Source organism: Amblyraja radiata, chromosome 8 (genome assembly GCF_010909765.2).
Source record: "Amblyraja radiata isolate CabotCenter1 chromosome 8, sAmbRad1.1.pri, whole genome shotgun sequence".
In the NCBI taxonomy this organism is placed as follows: Eukaryota; Metazoa; Chordata; class Chondrichthyes; order Rajiformes; family Rajidae; genus Amblyraja; species Amblyraja radiata.
Window position 1 is genome coordinate 60,747,714 of NC_045963.1, and position 21,498 is coordinate 60,769,211.

At 43.6% G+C, this 21,498-nt stretch overlaps 1 protein-coding gene across 1 annotated transcript; it reads left to right on the forward strand.

Annotated features, from left to right (window-relative positions):
- The first annotated feature begins 373 nt into the window (after nucleotides 1-373).
- myct1 (MYC target 1) lies at nucleotides 374-21,229 on the forward strand. The gene is made up of 2 exons (XM_033026049.1): nucleotides 374-587; nucleotides 18,738-21,229. The coding sequence occupies exons 1-2, from the start codon at nucleotides 530-532 to the stop codon at nucleotides 19,265-19,267; spliced, it is 588 nt and encodes a 195-aa protein (XP_032881940.1). The 5' UTR covers nucleotides 374-529; the 3' UTR covers nucleotides 19,268-21,229.
- Nucleotides 21,230-21,498: the final 269 nt, after the last annotated feature.

Here is a 21,498-nt window from a genome sequence, read left to right on the forward strand (position 1 = left end):
CTGACCTCATTTTCCCCTCTCCCATTCATTTAGTTTGCTCCGAGCCTCTACAATGTTTATGGGTGGAGTTCATTTTCCTGTGGCTCACCCAAGCTACCATCTAGCTATGAATAATCTCACTCAAAAGCATCATTGAGTTCACGGCCACTTATTGCAGCTACCTGATACAAGCAAGCAGCCCATGGTTTGTTTACTGAACACTGAGTGGAAAAACCCACTTCACTACAGTATCTTTCCCTCCCCATCCAGCCTGTCCTCATTTCTATTCGAGGAAGTGATGTTGAGGAAACGGCCTCATTCATTGGGATTGGTGCTGTGTGCTGATAAGGAGCCTGTTACTAATTTGAGTACAAAAGCAGGAAACCTGACACACAACAGTTTCCACTTCTCCAAACGGTGTAGTTTTTTTTTCAAAAAGTATCATTCTTTGTGTGAGAGAGGCAGAAGTGACCAGCTCACAGCCACTTTGCTGCCACAAAGATTGTGCTGAGATCTCGTGCTGCTCGGAGGGACCCTCGCTGTTGGGTTGATGATGGCCTACAACAACACAACAGCTTATTCAATGACCCAACATGATGCCATCGTGGGTAAGGTGCACACATCTCATTTGTTTGAATGGAATTTGAAGTTTAGAAATGTGCTTTCCTTCTCAAGGTTTTCTCATGTAAGATTATTAAGGGTTTGGACACGCTTGAGGCAGGAAACATGTTCCCGATGTTGATGGAGTCCTGAACCAGGGGCCACAGTTTAAGAATAAGGGGTAAGCCATAGAACGGAGATGAGGAAACACTTTTTCTCACAGAAAGTTGTGAGTCTGTGGAATTCTCTGCCTCAGAGGGCGGTGAAGGCCAGTTCTCTAGATACTTTCAATAGAGAGCTAGATAGGGCTCTTAAAGATAGTGGAGTCAGGGGATATGGGGAGAAGGCAGGAACGGGGTACTGATTGGGGATGATCTGCCATGATCACAGTGAATGCCGGTGCTGGCTTGAAGGGCCGAATGGCCAACTCCTGCACATATTGTCTATTGTTTTGATTCAAGACTTTCAGCTGGATTAAGTGGAAATTGCATTCCATTTCTCATTCGTCCATTTTACTCAATTCTCTGACATTATTGTTTCCTTTATCTTTCCTTCATTCTCCTTTTTCCTCTTTGTCTTGCATATACTTTGATACAGCTATAATGCCCTCTGGGCAACACCCAGACATCTTACCCACATTCTCTGTACGTTTACTGACTTCCCTCTCCCTTTTCATTAAATCCTGATATTTGGTCTGTTTCTGATTCTCTTTTCTCACTTTTACTCTAGGCTCCCTGCTTTTTTTCTGTTTCTTATGGTCAATTTCCCATTCCTCCCATTCCTCGGCCTGCTTTTCTCTTTCTGGCTTACTCATTTGTTATCCTTTCCTTCTCTGTCTCCTTGTCTCCCTCTCCCCCTCCCTCTCCCTCTCCCTCTCCCTCTCCCTCTCCCTCTCCCTCTCCCTCAGCCTCACTATCTCTTGATCTCTGATTTTCTGCTCTTTATTGTCAGTTTCGATAGATGGTACTCAAGTCAGTGGGCAATAATTGATGTTTAAAATTAGCTTCAATATTCCTTGCTATTCATATCCATATGCAGTGAGGAAGATCATTTCTCATGAAGGCTCATAGTCATAGAATCATACAGCATAGAAACACTGGCATGGTGGCACTGTGGTAGAGTTGCTGCCTTACAGTGCCAGAGAGTGAAGAGTTCGATCCTGAATATGGGTTCTATCTGTATGCAGTTTGTACATTCTCACCTGCCAGCGTGGGTTTTCCCTGAGCGCTCCAATTTCCTCCCACATTCCAAAGAGGTACAGGTTTGTTGGTTAATTTGGCTTTGGTAAAAATTATAAATTATAAACCAGGGGTAAAGTTGCGGGGAGGGCAGCAGCGTTGAATTTTAGGGGGTCGGGGATCATGCCAGTAACTCACTCAGTAGCTTGGGTGGCTGCGAGCGGCAACTGGGAATGGACAGCAGAACCGGACACCACCTCAGCGCCTTCTGTCAGCCTGCCCGCTAGCCAGCCATGGTGTTCTCGGCACAGGCACAGGTGGAGGTGGTTGTTGGTGGGTAGCTACTGGGCGGATGGCTGGCTGCTCCGTTCTGGGCTATCTCTCTCTCCCCCTCTCTCTCCACCCCCTCTCCCCCCCCCCTTTCCACCCCCCTCTCCACCCCCCCCCTCTCTCTCTCTCTCCCTCTCTCGCTCTCGCTCTCGCTGTCTCTCTCTCTCTCTCTCTCAGTTTCTTTCTCTCGATCTCTCTCGATCTCTCTTTCTCTCGATTTCTCTCTCGATCTCCCTGAGCCAAGAAGTCCCCATTGTGGGACAGGCGAAGATGGAGGTTCCCTGTTCCTCATTTCCTCATTGAAGGCATCTCACATCTTCCTTTCTACTGACTAAACCAAACCCTTGATCCTGTCCCGCCAGCCTTTGTTGAAAATTTAGCAAATCAAAATGGTGGTGAGTCTTTGACGCAGGTGCGTCTTCATTGCCGGGAAACAAAGGTCAGATAAATGTGGATAATTTTCTGTTGAGCATTTGTGGCTGAGGAGTGACTGAACCAAAGTATGTAAAATTATGTGAAGAGTAGAAAGGGGCGATAGTACAAGGCTTTTTCCCAGGATGAAAAAGTCAAATACCATAGGGCTTAATACCATATGTTTAAGGTGAGAGGAAGAAAGTTTAAAGAAGTCTGTGAGGCAAGGTGTTTACCGTAAGTGCACTGCTAGGGAAAATGGTGGAAGTAGACAGAAGAGCAACCTTTACGAACTGTTCGGACACATTAACAGGCAGAGAATAGAGGCATATGAGCCATCTACAGGCAGAAGGGGTTAGTTTAATGTAGCAATATAGTGAATGCAGACATAGTCGGCTAAAGAGTCTTTTCCTGCCCTGTACTTTTCTGTTTTTGTATGTTTCTATGTACTTCATCTTGTGTTAACACCTGCACCATATGTGGGATAAATATACTTCAACATGCGACATCTTCCAATTAGTTCTTAAGCGTTGAAAATGCAGCGCTATTGTCACAGTAAGGAAGCCCATTAAAACTGCTACTAAACAACAAGGAGAGAGGCAGATAGTGCAGAGATAAATCAATTTTATCTCAACTGTGAAAGAAAAATACATAAATTTGGAAGTCATAAAACACATATCACAAAAGACCTGGCTTCATTTCTGATATTTATGATTTATTTGCTCTTTACAAAGCCACAAAAATGCAAGTTCAATAGATTCTAATATTCAAAGCCAAGACCCACCTTTAAGCACAAAATCAACTCGGGTGTGTCATTCCATGAACACATTCTGCAGTTGTGTCAGGGATTTTGTTATTCAATCGAGAGGAAGTTGGAAACTGGAATGCCCTCCAGGCACACTGAAATTCTTGACTCTAGAGGTCAGATGGAATTCCGGGACACGAGGAACTGCAGATGCTGGAAACGTGAATATAAACAACAATGTGTTGGAACAACTCAGCGGGTCCGAGAGTATCTGTGGAGGGAATGGATAGACGTTTTGAATCGGGACTCTTCTTCAGATTCAAATGGAGGAGAGAGAGCTGGAAAAGGAAATGGTAGTGGGGCAAAGACTGGCAAGTGATAGATGGATATAGGTGAGGTGGGTGTCTCAACCCGAATGTCAACCGTATCTCCTCTCCAGAGATGCTGCCTGTCCCGCTGAGTTGCCCCAGTATTTTGTGTCTAATTTTGGTGTTTACAAGCATCTGCAGTTCCTTCCGACACAATCAATCACAATCACAATAATACTTTATTAGCCAAGTATGTTTTGCAACATACGAGGAATTTCATTTGCCAACAGTCATACAAATAAAAAGCACCAGAACACACAAAATCCATTTTAACATAAGCATCCACCACAGTGACTCCTCCACATTCCGCACTGTGATGGAAGAAGTTCAAATCTCTTCCCTTTGCTCTCCCATGAAGAGCTCAAGGTCAGTTCGAGGAGGCCTCCCGCTCCTTCTATGGTAGGCCGCAGAATGACCGGAGAATGCGATCCAAAAATTAATCGCATCTTCGGCAAGGTAAGAAGCTGAAAAAAGGGTTCCCTCTGCCCTTCCCCCTCCCACTTCCCACACATGAAACGCACCAGAGAACATTTATACAGACTTTTAACACACACTAAAAATAAACGAAAAGATGAAAAAACAGACAGACAGTTGGCGGGGGTGCCAATCGTGCTGCGCCCCTGGTGGCATGGAGTGATTGGCACCTCTGTTGATGGAATAGCAGTGTTCAAGATTTGATTGTCTGCTGCTGTAGAGAATGTGCTGATGAAAGTTGGAGATGTATTTTTCAAGGTAGCACCATTGACGTCCTCCTATGATGGAGACGGTAAGGTTAAGCCATGGCCAACAAACACCAGAGGGTGTATCAGATTTTGTCAGAAGTGAAGTACTGAGAGAGTGCTGCACTGCCAGAGGTGAGGTACTGAGTGAATGCTGCACCATTAGAGGAACTGTACTGAGGAAGAGGCAGTGGTGCAAGAGCAGTTCATCACTGAGGGACAGTAATGAAGGAACACTGTGCTGATGTGGGGTAGGATGGAAAGAATACCACATTGTTGGTTGGATAATGGATGGGATTTTTATATATATACAGGATAGTCCTGAGGCAGCTCCAAAGAGTTGGAAGGGTGATACTGAGGGAGCATTGCACTGTTGGAGGGACAGTACTGGGGTTATTGGAAAGTCAAGGTCAATTTGTACTTGGAGGGCCTGTAAAGAGGTAACATTGCATTGCTGATGAGCAGTATTCAGGAATACTGAAATTTTGTAGTGAACTGTATTGAAGGTGGGCTTCGTTCAAAGGTACAATTCCAAGAGAGCACTATGGCACCTGTCCAAAGGGAATACTACATTGTAATAAGACCAGTCGTGAGAGAGAAGTGAACTGTTGGAAGATTAGCATTGAGGGAACATTGCATTATCAGAAAATACAAAAGTGGTTTTGGTTTGAAAATGCAAAAATGGTTTGGTTTGAAAATGCAAAAGTGGTGTTGGTTTGAAAATGCTAAAGTGGTGTTGGTTTGAAAATGCAAAAATGGTGTTGGTTTGAAAATGCAAAGGTGGTGTTGGTTTGAAAATGCAAAAGTGGTGTTGGTTTGAAAATGCAAAAGTGGTGTTGGTGTGCCTTATTGAAAAGTGGTGCTGGTGTGCCTTATTGAAAAGTAGTGGTGGTGTGCCTTATTGAAAAGTGGTGGTTGTGTGCCTTATTGAAAAGTGGTGGTGGTGTGCCTTATTGAAAAGTGGTGTGCCTTATTGAAAAGTGGTGCGCCTTATTGAAAAGTGGTGTGCCTTATTGAAAAGTGGTGTGCCTTATTGAAAAGTGGTGCGCCTTATTGAAAAGTGGTGTGCCTTATTGAAAAGTGGAGCGCCTTATTGAAAAGAGGTGTGCCTTATTGAAAAGTGGTGTGCCTTCTATATAATTAAAAGTCTAATCTTGACCAATTCCTGTTTAAGCTGTATATTGATTTTAGAAAAAACGCTACCACGTATGGCTGCGATTGTTGGCCATCTTACTTCGAGTCCCTCTCCGCTCATCAGGTGCTGAAGATTTTTCCCATCGATGAAAAATAAAAGTTATTACTGTTTAAAAATTGTTGAGATTCTCTCTCCTGTCAATCACACAATGAATGCCACGCCCCTTCCAGTGGGGGGGGGGGGGGAGGGACTATAAATCCCCGGAAGTGTGGGCGTGGCTCAGTCTCTGCAAGATGGGGGAGGGAGAGGACATGACTCTGTCTTTGGTGGCCTTGCACCCTGTTTGAAATGGTATGAAACTGCACTTGAATTTGGTGGCCTATTCTTTTTTTAATTGTGTCTTTTTTTTTTCCTTCTCACTTCCTATCTATAAAAAAATACAAATAGAAGCAGAGTTAATACACAATTGATAAATGAGGACGACTATTACTTTGATAGTTGGAATCTCATCTATTAACAATATGTAATTGATATACAAAATGTGTTTTGATTATGATATGTGCATGCTTCTAATAAAAATATTATTTAAAAAAAAATGAATTTGGTGGCCTTGCACCCTGCTTGAAGTGGGAGGAAACTGAACTTGAATTTGGTGGCCTTCCACCCTGCTTGAAATGGAATTTCAAGGAATATCTGTGAGTAAACTGCCAACCCACCAGCCGTGAGTGAGTGAGCTGCCAGCACACCAGGCTTAAGCGATTGAGCCGCCAGCCCAGGAATCCATTCGGCCCACAATGTCCATACTAGCCCTCTGGAAACCAGTCCCATCTGCCCACAACACCCATACAAGCGCTTCAGATAGCCCCCCCCCCCCCCCCCTACTGGCCACCAATATTGGAACTGGTGTAGAGGTGGAATATTGTGCTGGGGGACCAGCCCTCCTGTGTGAAGCTGGGACCCAACGGGTCCCACTTAGTCTAGTATCCTTCTAAATCTTTCCCATTCATCTATCTGCCTAAATGTCTGTTTAACATTGTAATAGTACAGGCCTCTCCAGTTTTCCCAGGCAGCTCATTCATGTACCCATCATCCTGTGAAAAAATTGTCCCTCAAGTCCCTATTAAATATTTTCCTTCTCACATTAAATCTATGTCCTATAGTTTTAGAATTGTGTCCACAGGAAAAAATACAGTGACTATTCAACTTATCAATGTCCCTCATGATTTTATGTACATCTGCAAAGTTACCTCTCGGTCTGCTGTATTCCAGGGAGCAGAATTCCCAATCTATATAACTTTTCCTTATAAATCAAACCCTCCAATCCCGAAAACATCCTCATGAATCTTTTCTCCACTCTTTCCAGCATAATGACATCCTTCCCATAATTGGGTGATGATAAATGCACACATCACTCCAGCTGTAATCTCACCAATGACTTACACACTTGTCGGTCATAACATCTTCAGGAGAGCAGAGATGCCAATTGATTCAGGGGGTCCATGACAGAAATAACTTAAGACAGAAGGTGAGGTTATAGCTGGAGGCAGAGCAGTTGTAGTGAGAAACACTAGTCAGTGGGGTTGCAGTAAACACTGGATAATCAAATGTTTCTGGACAGGAAACCAAAGAGCTTCTCGTCTTCAGGAAACAGGATGTGTACAGCAATTTGTTCAGCTGTTGTTACTGGAGAGAAATATATCATTCCAACTTACTGCTTCACAGGAATAATATCACGAATGGAGGGGGTGGGGGATTATTTTACATAAAAGATAAAGGCCAAGTATTATATGGATTTCTGTTAAAAAAAAATAGAGCAAATAGGACATGATGGTAAAGTCACTGCACTAATATTCAGAGGCTTGGGACAATTATCCAAGATAGATTTCAACTTTATATAGAAGATAGAATAGTACAGCACAGGAAATGGGTTCTTAGTCCTCAATGATTATGCCGAAATGATGCCGTTAAACTAATCTCCTCTGCCTTATGATCCATATCCCTCCATTCTCTGCATGTCCATGTGCCCATCTGAAAGCCACTTAAATGGCATTATCATTTTTACTTCTGCCACTACTCTTGGCAGCACGTTCCATGCATCCACTACTCTCTGTGTTAAAAACTTGCCCTGCATATCTCCTTTAAACTGTAACCAGTTATACTGTTTACTATATGTCATGTTGTTACTTGCGAGCGGAGCACCGAGCGGAGCACCAAGGCAAATTCCTTGTATGTGTATATACTTGGCCAATAAACTTATTCATTCATTCATTCATTCATTCCCCCCCTGACCTTATTTTGCTCTCAAGTCTGAGATATTTCCACCTTGGGAAAACGTTTTTGACTGTCTATCCGATCTATGCCTTTCGATATTTTATATAGTTCTATCGGGTCTCCCCTCAACCTCTGTGTGTAAACAATCCAAGTTTGCCTAACCGTGCCTGATAGATAAAACCCTTAATCCAGACAGCATTTTGATGAACCTCCTTTACAATCATAAAAGCTCCAAAGCTTGTGATGGGATGGGATGAACAGAACTGCACAAAATACTGTCCAAATGCAGCCTAATCAAAGCTTTATAAAGCTGCAACATGACTTCCTGTCTCTTATACACAATGCCCCAACCAATGAAGACAAACATACCATATGCCTTCTTTACCACTTTATCTACTTATTTTGCCACTTTCAAGGAGCTATATATGAACTTGACTGCCAAGATCTATCTGTATGTCAATGCCATTAAGGGTCTTGCCAATAATTGCACACTTTCCCCTTGTATTTGATCTCCCAAAGTGAAACGCCACACACTTGGTGTATTTGAATATCTTGCTATATTCTTTGACAGCTTTTCTCACTGTACGCAATTCTACCAACTTTGATCCAGTCTGCAATATTACAAACCAATTCATTTTCCTTTATGTCGACGTAAATTATTCATACCACAAACAACAGAAATCCCAGCACAGATCCCTATGGAGCAGCACTTGTCACAGAGCTGCAGCTAGAATGACACCCTTCCACCACAACTCTCCCTCTTTTAATTCTGAATCCAAACTACTAATTCACCATGGGTCCTATGCAACTTAATCTTCTGGATCATGTACCATGAAGGACCATACCTAATACCATCAAATCCATGTAGAAACCGAAAATAACATAGAAATCAGGTGCAGGAGAAGGCCATTCATCCCTTCGAGCCAGCATCGCCTTTCAAGATGATCATGGCGGGTCATCCAAATTCAGTACCCCATTCCTGCTTTTTCCCCATATCGCTTGATTCCATTAGGCCTAAGAGCTAAATCTAACTCTCTCTTGAAAACATCCCGTGAAAACATCCAGTGAATTGGCCTCCACTGCCTTCTGTGGCAGAGAATTCCACAGATTCACAACTCTCTGGGTGAAAAAACATCTACTGCCCTGGCCTCATCATTTTATCTTTCTCATCTTCTCAAAAAATAATCAAGTTAATAAGATATGACAAAGGCATGGGAGAAATGTAGGGGGGGGAGTCAAAAGGGGGAGCTGGCGTGTTTTGTAACTTTGTCAATGCCATAGGTGACTGCTATTTGTATACATTGTGTATGCAAGTAAATAATCTCACTGAATCCTATCCTTAAGAATCCTATCCAATAGCTTCACTATCACAGATGTGAGGCTTACTAACCTAACATTTCCTGGATTATCTCTACTTTCCTTCTTAAACAAATGAATAACTAAGACTAGGCTCCAGTTTTCTGGGACATCGCCTGTGGCTTGAAAGGAAACAAACATCTTCATTAAAGCTCCTGCAATCTCTTATCTTGGGATAGATCCCATCGGGCCCTGGAGATTTATCCACCCTAATGTTTTTCAAGAGACCTAACATCACCTCCTCTTGGTCTCAATATGCACATTGGACATCCTCACACTGATCACATTGTAATGGTAACAGTGACCACAAAACTATTGCGTGGTTCATCAGAACAAACAAAATAGAAGCAGGAGCAGGCCATTCAGCCCCTTGACTAAGGGGTTAAAACAAGGGGTTAGAGCTAAATAGAACCACTGGACAATGATGTTTCAGGTGATGTTTCAGGTTGGAACCCTTCTGGTGGCCGAGGGGTGGAGTTGGCGAGAAAATGCCAGAACAAGACAAGGCCGGCAACATATGACCTCAGAAAGGCTGGAGTTTAGAATGGCCCATTGTTGGCTGGGGAAGATATGCTAATGACAGGGATACAAAGATGTTAACAGTGGAGCAGGTAGGATGACTAGGTTTGGGAAGGGGGAAGAAATGCAGGAGTTATTTGAAATGATAGAAATCAACGTTCATACCGCTGGGTTGTAAACTCCCCAAGTGAAATGTGAGATGGCGTTCCTCCAATTTACATGCGGCCGCACTCAGTGGAGGAGGTCCATAAAAACTGGAGTTGGAAACCCGAGGCACAAGGTGGAGGTGCAGGCAAGTGCAGAGGGAACACTTCACAGGGGAGCAGACAAATGTGTAGAAAGGTGGTAGAAGTCAGATCTGCTTTCACAAGGATCGTCTCGGAAACCACCAGCCGAGGTGAAATCCTCAGACAGGTTCTGAAACCATGCAGGCTATGTTCCTGTGAATCTTTTCTGCACCCTCACTAGCTTCATTGCATCCTTCCTATGCTGTGGTGGCCAGAACTGCAATCGGTATTCCAAATGCAGTTTAACCAACATTTTATACAATTGTAACTCGGTATTGCAACTCTAATTCACAGTGTCTCAGCCTGTGAAGTCAGGGATGCCAAATGCCTTCCTCACTGAAGTCTGAACAAGGGTCCCAACCAGAGTACCCATCCTTTTTCTCCAGAGATGCTGCTTGACCCTGAGTTATTCCAGTACTTTATGTCGATCTTTGATGCAGTATATACCAGCATCAGCAGTTCCTTTCTACACACCTTCCTCACCACCTTGTTTATCTGTGTTCCCAATTTCAGAGAACTATGTACTTGTGCTTCAATGTCTCTCTGCTGAACTACACACTCCAGGGACCCTGCCATTCACTGTGTATGTCCTGCCATGGATTAATTCCCCAATATCTTTGCTTCAATCTGTTCTGTTTGAACCACTATAGCAATATACTGACAATATAGCAGTGTCACAGAACACTTAAGGTTTAATTTGAATCATTCTGTTGAATTCAAGGCCACGGTGCAGAGACATATTTGTCTTTGGTTTGCTGTAAAAAATATTGAGTAGTTGTATTTTGTTCACATTGTGCAATTGAGAAGTTTGTGTTTATATCTGTGGTTGTGATATAACCTGCAAATTGGTCCTCAATAAAAGATGTTCATTGCACATTGTTAAAAAAGGCCAATTTTGAAAGGAGGTTGTCTTTCAAATTGCTATGTTCGGAATCAAATTAAAAACAGAGCTTCCAGTATTTCCAAGGGGCTTTTTATCTCAAGCTGTAACAAGCAAGCTGTGTTATAATTTGCTATGAGATGGTCACAACTTGTTTCATAAAAAGGCGTGCAGGAAAGACCACTGATTGTGTTGTGGGACCTGTTGTGGGACCATGCCTAAAATTGAGATTAGTGACTCTTTCTAAACTTACTTCACAGTGAATCAGCAGACAGAAGTGGCTGGATTGATTCCATAACACGATTACATAACACAAGAAGTAGAAGAAGGTGGTAGCTTTCTTCAACTGGAGCCTCCACTAACATTCTTTTTGGTCATTGCTGGTCCTGTGTTTGAATGCTTTATTTCCTTTTAACCTGAAAATATGTGCTTGCACTGTGGATGAAGCAGAGGAGATCTGTGAGACTGTTGGGACTAAATAGTATGAGGCAATAAGCTAAAGTGTGTGTATGATGGTGCAGTTAACCCAGTGGGAGAACTGCGAATCCAATGAATGTCTTAAGTCCAGATGGGACGGCCACAGCACATAATGAAGGTTGACTTCAGGGTGTTTTGTGGTTGCCCCATCTAGATGAGTGATGGCATTCCATTGCACTCCTTACCTGAGTGTGGGCTAAACGCTTAAGATACATTGAGCACAGTGGCACGTTGATGGAGCTGCTGTCCAACAGCGCCAGAGACCTGGGATCCTGACCCCGGGTTCTGTCTGTAGTTTTCCTCTGGGTGTTCTGGTTTCCTCCCACATCCCAAAGGTGTGCAGGTTTGTAGGTTAATTGGCCTATGAAAATTGTCCCCAGTGTGTGCAGAGTGGATGAGAAAGTGGGACAATATAGAACTAGTGAGAACGAGCGATCAATGGTTGGCATGGACTCAGTTTGCTGAAGGCCCTGTTTCCATGCTGTATCTCTAAAGTAAACCAAAATTTGCAACTTTCCCAGCCATTGTCTTTCTGTTTATTTCACAATCGTTACTGTGATTGGCTGAATCACGGGTGGCAATGTCAGCATACAGGGGAGGTAGAACACCTGGTTGAGGGGTGACACAACAACCTCTTTATCAACCTCAATGAGACCAAAGACCTAATTTTTCCCTTCAGAAAGGAGAAGTCGGAAAAGTACACACCAGTTTTCATTGGTGGGTCGATGGTAAAGAAAGTTAGTAGCTTCAAATTCATGGCCGTAAACATCTTGGATGGCGTGTCCTGGGGCTGGCACATAGATATAATCATGAATGTCATTCCAATGCTATGATTGTCTTGGAAGATTAAAGCAATTTGGCATGTCACCCAATTATCCAATACACTTCTACAGTTGCACTGTAGAAAGTATCCTATCTTGTTGCCTCATGTTCTGATATAGCAATTCCAATCCATGGGATCACAAGGCACTGAAGACAATGGTGGACTTAGTCTAGTCTGTCGTGGATACAGCCCTCCTCAGCATCGAAAGCATCTATGTGAGGTGCTGCTTCAGAAAGGTGGTATATATCCTCCAGGATGTCCACCATCTGGGACATTCTCTCTTATTGATATCAGGCATGAGGTACTAAAGTTCCACTAGGTTCTAGAACCAACTGCATAACCCTAATCAATGCCTCGACAGTGGAACACTATGGCCACCTCTTGCACGAGATGGACTTGGTTTCATCTTCCAATCATGTTTTATACTAATGTCTTGTGATTTGCACAGTCCTTTTTTTCTTTGTTCTGCCTTGTAGAATTTCAGGTGTAGTTTCCACCTTACTCTTCCATATCTGTCGTTTACACCCCCCCCCCCCCCCCCCCCCCGACTCTCAGTCTGAAGAAGGGTCTCGACCTGAAACGTCACCCGTTCCTTCTATTCAGAGATGTTGCCTGTCCCGCTGAGTAACTCCAGCATGTGGTGACTATCATATAACCATATAACCATATAACAATTACGGCACGGAAACAGGCCATCTCGGCCCTACAAGTCCGTGCCGAACAACTTTTTTCCCTTAGTCCCACCTGCCTGCACTCATACCATAACCCTCCATTCCCTTCTCATCCATATGCCTATCCAATTTATTTTTAAATGATACCAAAGAACCTGCCTCCACCACTTCCACTGGAAGCTCATTCCACACCGCTACCACTCTCTGAGTAAAGAAGTTCCCCCTCATGTTACCCCTAAACTTCTGTCCCTTAATTCTCAAGTCATGTCCTCTTGTTTGAATCTTCCCTTTTCTCAAAGGGAAAAGCTGATCCACATCAACTCTGTCTATCCCTCTCATCATTTTAAAGACCTCTATCATGTCCCCCCTTAACCTTCTGCGCTCCAGAGAATAAAGACCTAACTTATTCAACCTTTCTCTGTAACTTAGTTGTTGAAATCCAGGCAACAGGCAACATTCTAGTAAATCTTAGGTGTACAACATGGAAGCCCAATTTATCTATGCCAATTTAGATGCCTATCCACACGCCAATTTTCCCAGCAATCGGCAAACATCTCTCTATTATTTTCCTGTTATGGACTACAGACCTTTTGTGCCTGAAAAGAAATGATATTCTACGACATCTTCTGGCCAAGTTCCTGCAGCATTTAATTTTTTGCTAACGATTTCAGCATCTGCAAACTCTTGTGTCTCCAGCATCCTGTGTAAGTTAGATTGGAGGAAGGGGATGGGTCAGTGGTAATCTGGGCCAAAGGCTCAAAGATCACAGAACTCTGGAGAGCACACCACGTAGCCTCCACAAGCTGGACCTATGACAACAATCGACCTCTTCCTGTGCATTGACCAGCACATTTTATGCTGACAATAAATCTGTCAACAAGACCACGGTTTTTGGAATGTCCTGTCCTCATCAGGAAGATGACACAGGGGAACATAGCCAAAGTTCAAACCTGCCAAGCTGTTTCCCAGATTTTTTTTTAATCAACTTAATGATTCAGTACTGTTTCAGGGAAAACATGCTGAAGAAACAAAACTATCCACTCTGATGCCACGATGATTACAATGTTCAATAACAAAGACAAGGATGCAGTGGAAAGACAATAGACAATAGACAATAGGCGCAGGAGTAGGCCATTTGGCCCTTCGAGCCAGCACCGTCATTCAATGTGATCATGACTGATCATTCCCAATCAGTACCCCGTTCGTGCCTTCTCCCCATATCCCCTGACTCCGCTATCTTTAATAGCCATATCTAGCTCTCTCTTGAAATTACCCGGAGAATCGGCCTCCATCGTCCTCTGAGGCAGAGAATTCCACAGACTCACAACTCTCTGTGAGAAAAAGTGTTTCCTCATCTCCGTTCTAAATGGCTTAACCCATATTCTCATACAGTGGCCCCTGATTCTGGAATCCCCCAACAACGGGAACATGTTTCCCGCCTCAAGCGAGTCCAAAACCTTAGTAATCTTAAATGTTTCAATAAGATGCCCTCTCATCCTTCTAAACTCCACAGTATACAAGCCAAACTGCTCCATTCTCTCAGCATATGACAGTCCGGCCATCCCGGGAATTAACCTTGTAAACCTACACTACACACCCTCAATAGCAAGAATGTCCTTCCTCAAATTAGGGATCAAAATTGCACACAATACTCCAGGTGTGGTCTCACTATGGTCCTATACAACTGCAGAAGGACCTCTTTCCTCCTATACTCAACTCCTCTTGTTATGAAGGCCAATATGCCATTCGCTTTCTTCACTGTGTGCTGTACCTGCATGCTTACTTTCATTGACTGATGAACAAGGACCCCCATATCCCGTTGTACTTCACCTTTTCCCATCTTGACACCATTTAGATAGTAATCTGCCTTCCTGTTTTTGCTACCAAAGTGGATAACCTCACATTGATCCACATTGAACTGCACCTGCCATGCATCTGCCCACTCACCCAACCTGCCCAGGTCACCCTGCATTCTCATAGCATCCTCCTCACAGTTCACACTGCCACACAGCTTTGTGTCATCTGCAAATTTGCTAATGTTACTTTGAATCCCTTAAATCATTGATGTATATTGTCAATAGCTGCGGTCCCAGCATCGAGCCTTACGGTATCCCACTAGTCATTGCCTGCCATTCTGAAAGGGACCCGTTAATCCCTACTCTTTATTTCCTGTCTGCCAACCAATTTTCTATCCATGTCAGCACTCTACCCCCAATACCATGTGCCCTCATTTTGCCCACTAATCTCCTATGTAGGACCTTATCAAATGCTTTCTGAAAGTCCAGGTACACAACATACACTGGCTCTCCCTTGTCCATTTTCCTAGTTACATCCTCAGAAGATTAGTCAAGCATGATTTCCCCTTCGTAAATCCATGCTGACTCGGACTGATCCTGTTATTGCTATCCAAATGTGCCGCTATTTCATCTTTTATAATTGACCAGCATCTTTCCCACCACCGATGTCAGGCTAACTGGTCTATAATTCGTTGTTTTCTCTCTTCTGCCTTAAAAAGTGGGATAACATTAACTACCCTCCAATCCACAGGAACTGATGCTGACTCTATACCACATTGGAAAATTATCACCAATGCATCCATGAATTCTAGAGCCACTTCCTTAAGATCCCTGGGATGCAGACCTTCAGGCCCTGGGGATTTATCAGCCTTCAGTCCCATCAGTCTATCCAACACCATTTCCTGCCTAATGTGGATTTCCTTCAGTTCCTCCATCACCCCAGATCCTCTGGCCACTAGTACATCTGGGAGATTGTTTGTGTCCTCCTTTATTGAAGACGGATCCAAAGTACCCGTTCAACTCATCTGCCATTTCCTTGTTCCCCATTATAAATTCACCTTTTTCAGTCTTCAAGGGTCCAACTTTGGTCTTAACTAATCTTTTTCTCTTCACATGCCTAAAGAAGCTTTTACTATCCTCCTTTATATTCTTGGCTAGCTTACCTTCGCACCTCTTCTTTTCTCCCTGTATTGCCTTTTTAGTTATCCTCTGTTACGCTTTAAACATTACCCAATCCTCTTGCTACCCGCTCATCTTTGCTACGTTGTACTTCTTCTCTTTTAATTTTATACTGTCCCTGATGTCCCTTGTCAGCCACGGTCGCCCCTTACTCCCCTTGGAATCTTTCTTCCCCTTTGGAATGAACTGATCCTGCACCTTCAGTTTTATTCCCAGAAATACCTGCCATTGGTGTTCCATTGTCATCCCTGCTAGGGTATCTTTTCAGTCAACTTTGGCCAGCTCCTCCCTCATGGCTCCATAGTCCCCTTTATTCAACTGTAACACTGACGCCTCCGATTTTCCCTTCTCCCTCTCCAATTGTAGATTAAACTTGACCATATTATGGTCACTACCTCCAAATGGCTCCTTAACCTCAAGTTCCTTTATCAAATTCACATTAGTCCTTCCTGGCAATAGAGGTTGTGGATTTAGGAGGTGCTGTTGATGTACAGTCTGAATGGTGTTGAATCATTTAAGTAGAACTGTACTCATCCAGGCCAGCAGAGAATATCCCATCATATTGTGAAATGCCCTAACGGACCTGTCCCACTTTGGGGACTTTTAGGCAACTGCAGGAGACTTTGCAGTCGCCACATGTTCGCCAAATGTTCGCGGGTGGTTGCCGGGATGTCGCCTTCATAGTCGTGAGGAGTTCCCTCATTTTGTGAATTAGTCGCGGCCTCATTATCGTTGCCGAGAATTTTTCAACACGTTGAAAAATTAGCGACGGCTAGAATGAAGTCGCCATGGAGATTAACGAGAATTCTCGTGCCATAGGTGGGTCACAAGGATGTCCTAGTGGGTTGTTAGGAAGTCGAAGTTTCTCGGAGGTTCTCGTAAGTTGGAGCCGGTGTTGACCGGTGAATTTCATTGTCTCATTGGGGGGAATAAAAGGTAAGCAGTAGTTTTCAGAAGCAAGGAACCGACCGGTAATGTTAAATGTCCGCCGAACTTCACAGCCGTGTACCTCTGGCTTCTTAAAATTTGTCTCCACTCATTCTCCCTCCTCTCCCTCCTTCTCCCCCTTCACCCCCTCTCCCCCACCTCTTTTAAAATGAATCAGAAAATGAATCATTTTAGTTTAGTTTAGTTTAGAGATACTGCGTGGAAACAGGCCCTTTGGCCCACTGAGTCCATGCCGACTACCGATCACCCATATATTAGCTCTTTCCAATGCACTGAGGACAATTTACAGAGGCCAATTAACCTACAAACTTACGGGTCTTTGGAATTGGGAGGAAACCGGAGCAGCCAGAGAAAACCGACATGGTCACATGGAGAACGTAGAAACTCTGTACAGACTTGTAGTTGGGATCAAACCCGGATTCTCGCACCCTGTAAGGCAGCAACTCTACCGCTGCGGTACTATGCCACGCACTGCTCCAATGTGCCACCCCTGACCCACTGTACGCCTCTACGCTACTGTGACATACCCAGTCTCGGACCTGTTTGTGCAATCATAACATTCACATAGATACTCCCATAGAATTTATCGCCATGAATAACCACTAGGATATGGATAGTGGGGGACTCTAATATTGAATGCTGAGGATAGGTAGTTAGACCCGCTCTTGTTTGAGATGCTCACCATCCAAATTCAGTGGTTCACAAATTACTTGCCACTGACAAGCCTCTGCTGGTCTTGCTGCATAAAGTGATGGTCTGCTTCATTGTCTGAGGGTTGTGAATTAAATTGAACTTTGTATAATTATCAGCAAACTCACCTTATAGTATGATTGGAAGGAAAATCATCAAAGACATATGGAAATGGTAGGGACATGGACTCTACTCTGATATACTCCTGCAGTCTTGCATTTTATGAATAATTCATACCTGCGCAATTTGCAATGTTGGCAGATGGATGCGGTGTTGTATCAATAATTAATAACTCAGTTAGAAGCATAACTGTTTTGGGGGATCTCCTCTTCAGTACTGTCATTGGAATATTGTTTGATCCCATCGCTTTTGTTGTCTTTTGCACTTTGACATAAAATCTAGGTAAAAAATCCCCCAATATCAACAGCCACTGGTGACGCGAGCGGTAACAGGTTTGTACAATATGTTACCTGTGCGTAAATTAATAGATCATGCAGTTACCGCCAAAAGCATTTCCGATAGGTTTATGACTAATTGTAATTCTTTTATGGGTAATGTTTAATGGTGACTGTATATGAACATGTTGCACATGTTGGTAAAAACATAAGATGATTAGGTGGAGCTACAAACAAGAGAACCACATGGGGTTGTTTACCTTGGAACAGAGGAGACGGTTGGGGGGGGTGGGATAGAGGTGGACTAAATAATAAGGGAGATAGATGAGGGAAAATAGTCATAAACCTTTCACCACAGCAGACATGTTAATAGTTGAGGGCATGGGTTGAGGGTAAGGAGGAAGAGAATTTAGAGGGGTCGGAGGAAGAATTTATTCCCAGTGTGATTTGAATCTGGAACAAACTGGTATATAGGTAGTGCAGGCAAAGGCTGTCGCCTTTAAATACACTTGAATCACCAAGGCAGAGAAGGTTGCCGGAGCTGATAAGTGGGCTTAATGTAGATGAGTACCGATGGTCAACATGGACATGGTGGAATGAAGGGCCTGTTTCTTTGCTATACGATTCTATGGCCTGGTACTGGGAAATGGGGAAGGGGTAATCAGACAAACTTAACTGAAATGCAGATGAAGTAGGTGCCCTGGATGCAGAAACTGGGTGTGTGGAATTGAGTCTTCATAGAAAGTGGGATGGGAGGATGTATTGCAGAAAGCTGTGGGAGTCATTCGGTTTATTGGGAATGTTGGATTCAATTGAACCCCATAAAATATAGACAAATAATTGCAAAATAGAAGGGTGACTGAACCATATGAAGGGAAGGAAGGCTGGAGTTTTATGGAATTTGTATGGAATTTGCTGAGACAACAGCAAGAAGTGACATCATTTTTCTGATGGTTTTGTGTTCACTTTCTTTCACTCAGATGGGATTATCCTGTCCTTTTCTGTGTCTGTCGTGATTGGGATTGCAATTGGCATATTCATCTGGATCCTGCTGGCCTGCCTGTCACGCAAGAAGCAAGCCAGCGCTACCATCTCCCAGACCACCAGCCGGCGCACCCGGACATCGCCTAACAACGCAGTGCTGACTCGGACCAGCTTCTACCGCACCAACAGCTATGAGAGGCACGGAGACAGCAACCTGCCCTTGGCGAGCACTCTGACCTTCCAACGCCAGTGGTCCCAGGAACACGCTGATAGCTACGGGAGGAAGCAAAGCTTCAGAGCCTCCACCTTCCACCCTTTCGCTCAAAGTCCACTTGCGGATGAGCTTGGTGGGATTCAGTCCTCTTCCGCCCTGCTGCGTACTGACACCTCGTCCACCCTCAATTGCAGCCTCGGTCCCCATGAGCAACGCTGGTCAGAGAGCCGGCACTATGACTGTAACTCCTCACAGACCCCACCTCCTGCTTATGAATTTGTGGTGGAGCTGACCAAAGAGACACTAGCATGATGCCTCGCTTGTCAATTGCGCAAGATCAGCTCAAACAGCTCGAGCACCTCATCAACAGGGGCTCGTCAGATTTTCAGTGCCTTGAATTTAGTATTGGGAAGAATTAGCTGCAAACTTTATTTGATCTGGTCAAATGGCAAGAATTGACAAAAAAAAAAGAGTCTTATATGTGAAACAAAAAATAGAAAAAGTTAGATTTTTACAGCACCTATCACCCCCAACAATTGGCAAAGTACATATTAGCAAATGTATAAACACAACAGCCCATCTATACCTAGCAAGCTCCAACCAATGGTAAAATGATAAATGTCAGCTAATCTGTTTAACTGATGGATGAGTATTGGCCAGGACCCCATGATAGCCCCCCTTATCCCCCCACCTGTTCTCATTCCATGAGTGGTCCTTTTTTCCTGGGAAAGCAGGCGGACACTCAGTTTTATGAATCAATGAAAGATTGCACTTTTAAAATCACTCATCCTGTACTGCACTGCATTCAAATAAATAACCCTCAGTCAAAGAATGAAGATTACACAGGAACACTGTACACCAACTCGGCATGATCCAATCAATGACATTGTAATATTAGCCCAGGCGAGATTCACCTTTATGTGGCTGAAATTTACGGTGTCCCAAGTCACTCAGTTCACTGCCAATGGAAGATGAAGCTTTTACGTACGACCAACAACCGTTTTTACTAACTCACAAATAAAAACAGAGGCACATCACACACGATTCAGTAAAGAATGCCATAAAAATTTCCGAGTGGTCCCATCGATGACCTTCATACAGCCACGTTTTTCAAAGGTTAGTGTAATTTTAGATAACCTACAGGTGCTCACCATCTGTTTCACGAATCATGGACAAGTTGCATAATGCCGTTACTGCATAAACTGATAAACCCATAGTGCTCAGAAAGTTGATGGGACTGGACGCACTGGACCTCCTCTACCATCAACCCCTTCAGATCCATGGTAGCTGCCATTGAGAGAGGCTCTTTAAAGTCTGACCACTTTTCTAGCAGGCAGCAAGGGCAGTGATGACGCAGCTTCCACGGGGAACCACACAGGCCTTGGTGTGCACATGATTATCTGTGTTAAATGCTATGATGCTTTTTGCAATGTGCCGTTGCCTATTTCACAACGATTCCAGGAGATTGGAGTGGGCTTTAGCAGCCTTGTACAGAAAATGTTCAGCACACAAAAAAGAACATAAAATACATTTTCTGGACAGAAGGACCTGAGTCCATTTGAATGGCCTCATAATGTCAAAAAGGCACCCAATCTCACAGATCCACACGAACAACAATGGGTCAAAAAACAAATGGCTGGAGGAACTCATCAGATCAAGCAGACCCAAGAATGAGTGTTGTACAAGAGGATAAGAACATGAACATGATATTAAATGGTTACGTATTGGTCTTCATTCCAATTACATGCAATGCACATTGTATATTAATGCAAAAATAACATTCTGCAACACATCATTAGATGCTGGGATTTAGAATCATACTCATAAATGCCTTTGAAATGTTGTTGTAGTATCTGCCTCAACTACCTCCTCTGGAAGCTAATTCCATATTCCCACCATTCTCTATGAAAACGTTGCCCCTCAGGTTCCCATTAAATCTTTCCCCTCTCACCTTAAACCTATGTCTTCTGGTTCTTGATTCCCCTACTATAGGTAAAAGACTGGGGCTCTACTTTATCTATATCCCCTGATATTACATTCAGCCTCCGACACACCAATTTAGATTTGGCAAGTCAGCAAGACATTGGAGTTAAGTTTAACCACCCAACATAGGGGATAGTATCAGCAACATTGAATGACCTGTGCATTCTATGAAATCTTGAAAATCTTGCTTGAAACTTTGATTGTCTTCAAACATATGATACACCCAGCATCGTATGGCTGGAAATATCCAATCCCTGGTAATCCTTGGTTTGAGTGGTGCTAGGTTGAATGCAAAAGAAGGAATCTGGGTAGAATATTGTGGAGGACTAGAAGATCATAAGAGATAGCAGCAGAATTAGGCCATTTAGAGCTATGAGGCGGCTCCACCATTGGATCATGGCTGATCTATCTTTCCCACTACACCCCATTCTCATGCCTTGTTCCCTTTGATGCCCAAGATTTGTTTTCCAGATTTATTTTGTGAGAACTTATCAGAATGGATGTTGCAAGACAATGATCTCAATTGTGTGAGATAATGGAATCCAGAACTAGAAGGTGCA

Coding starts and splice junctions, on each gene's coding strand:
- myct1 (XM_033026049.1), top strand. CDS start 530: ATGATGGCCTACAACAACACAACAGCTTATTCAATGACCCAACATGAT. Junction 588..18,737: donor CCAACATGATGCCATCGTGG/GTAAGGTGCACA, acceptor TCTTTCACTCAG/ATGGGATTATCCTGTCCTTT.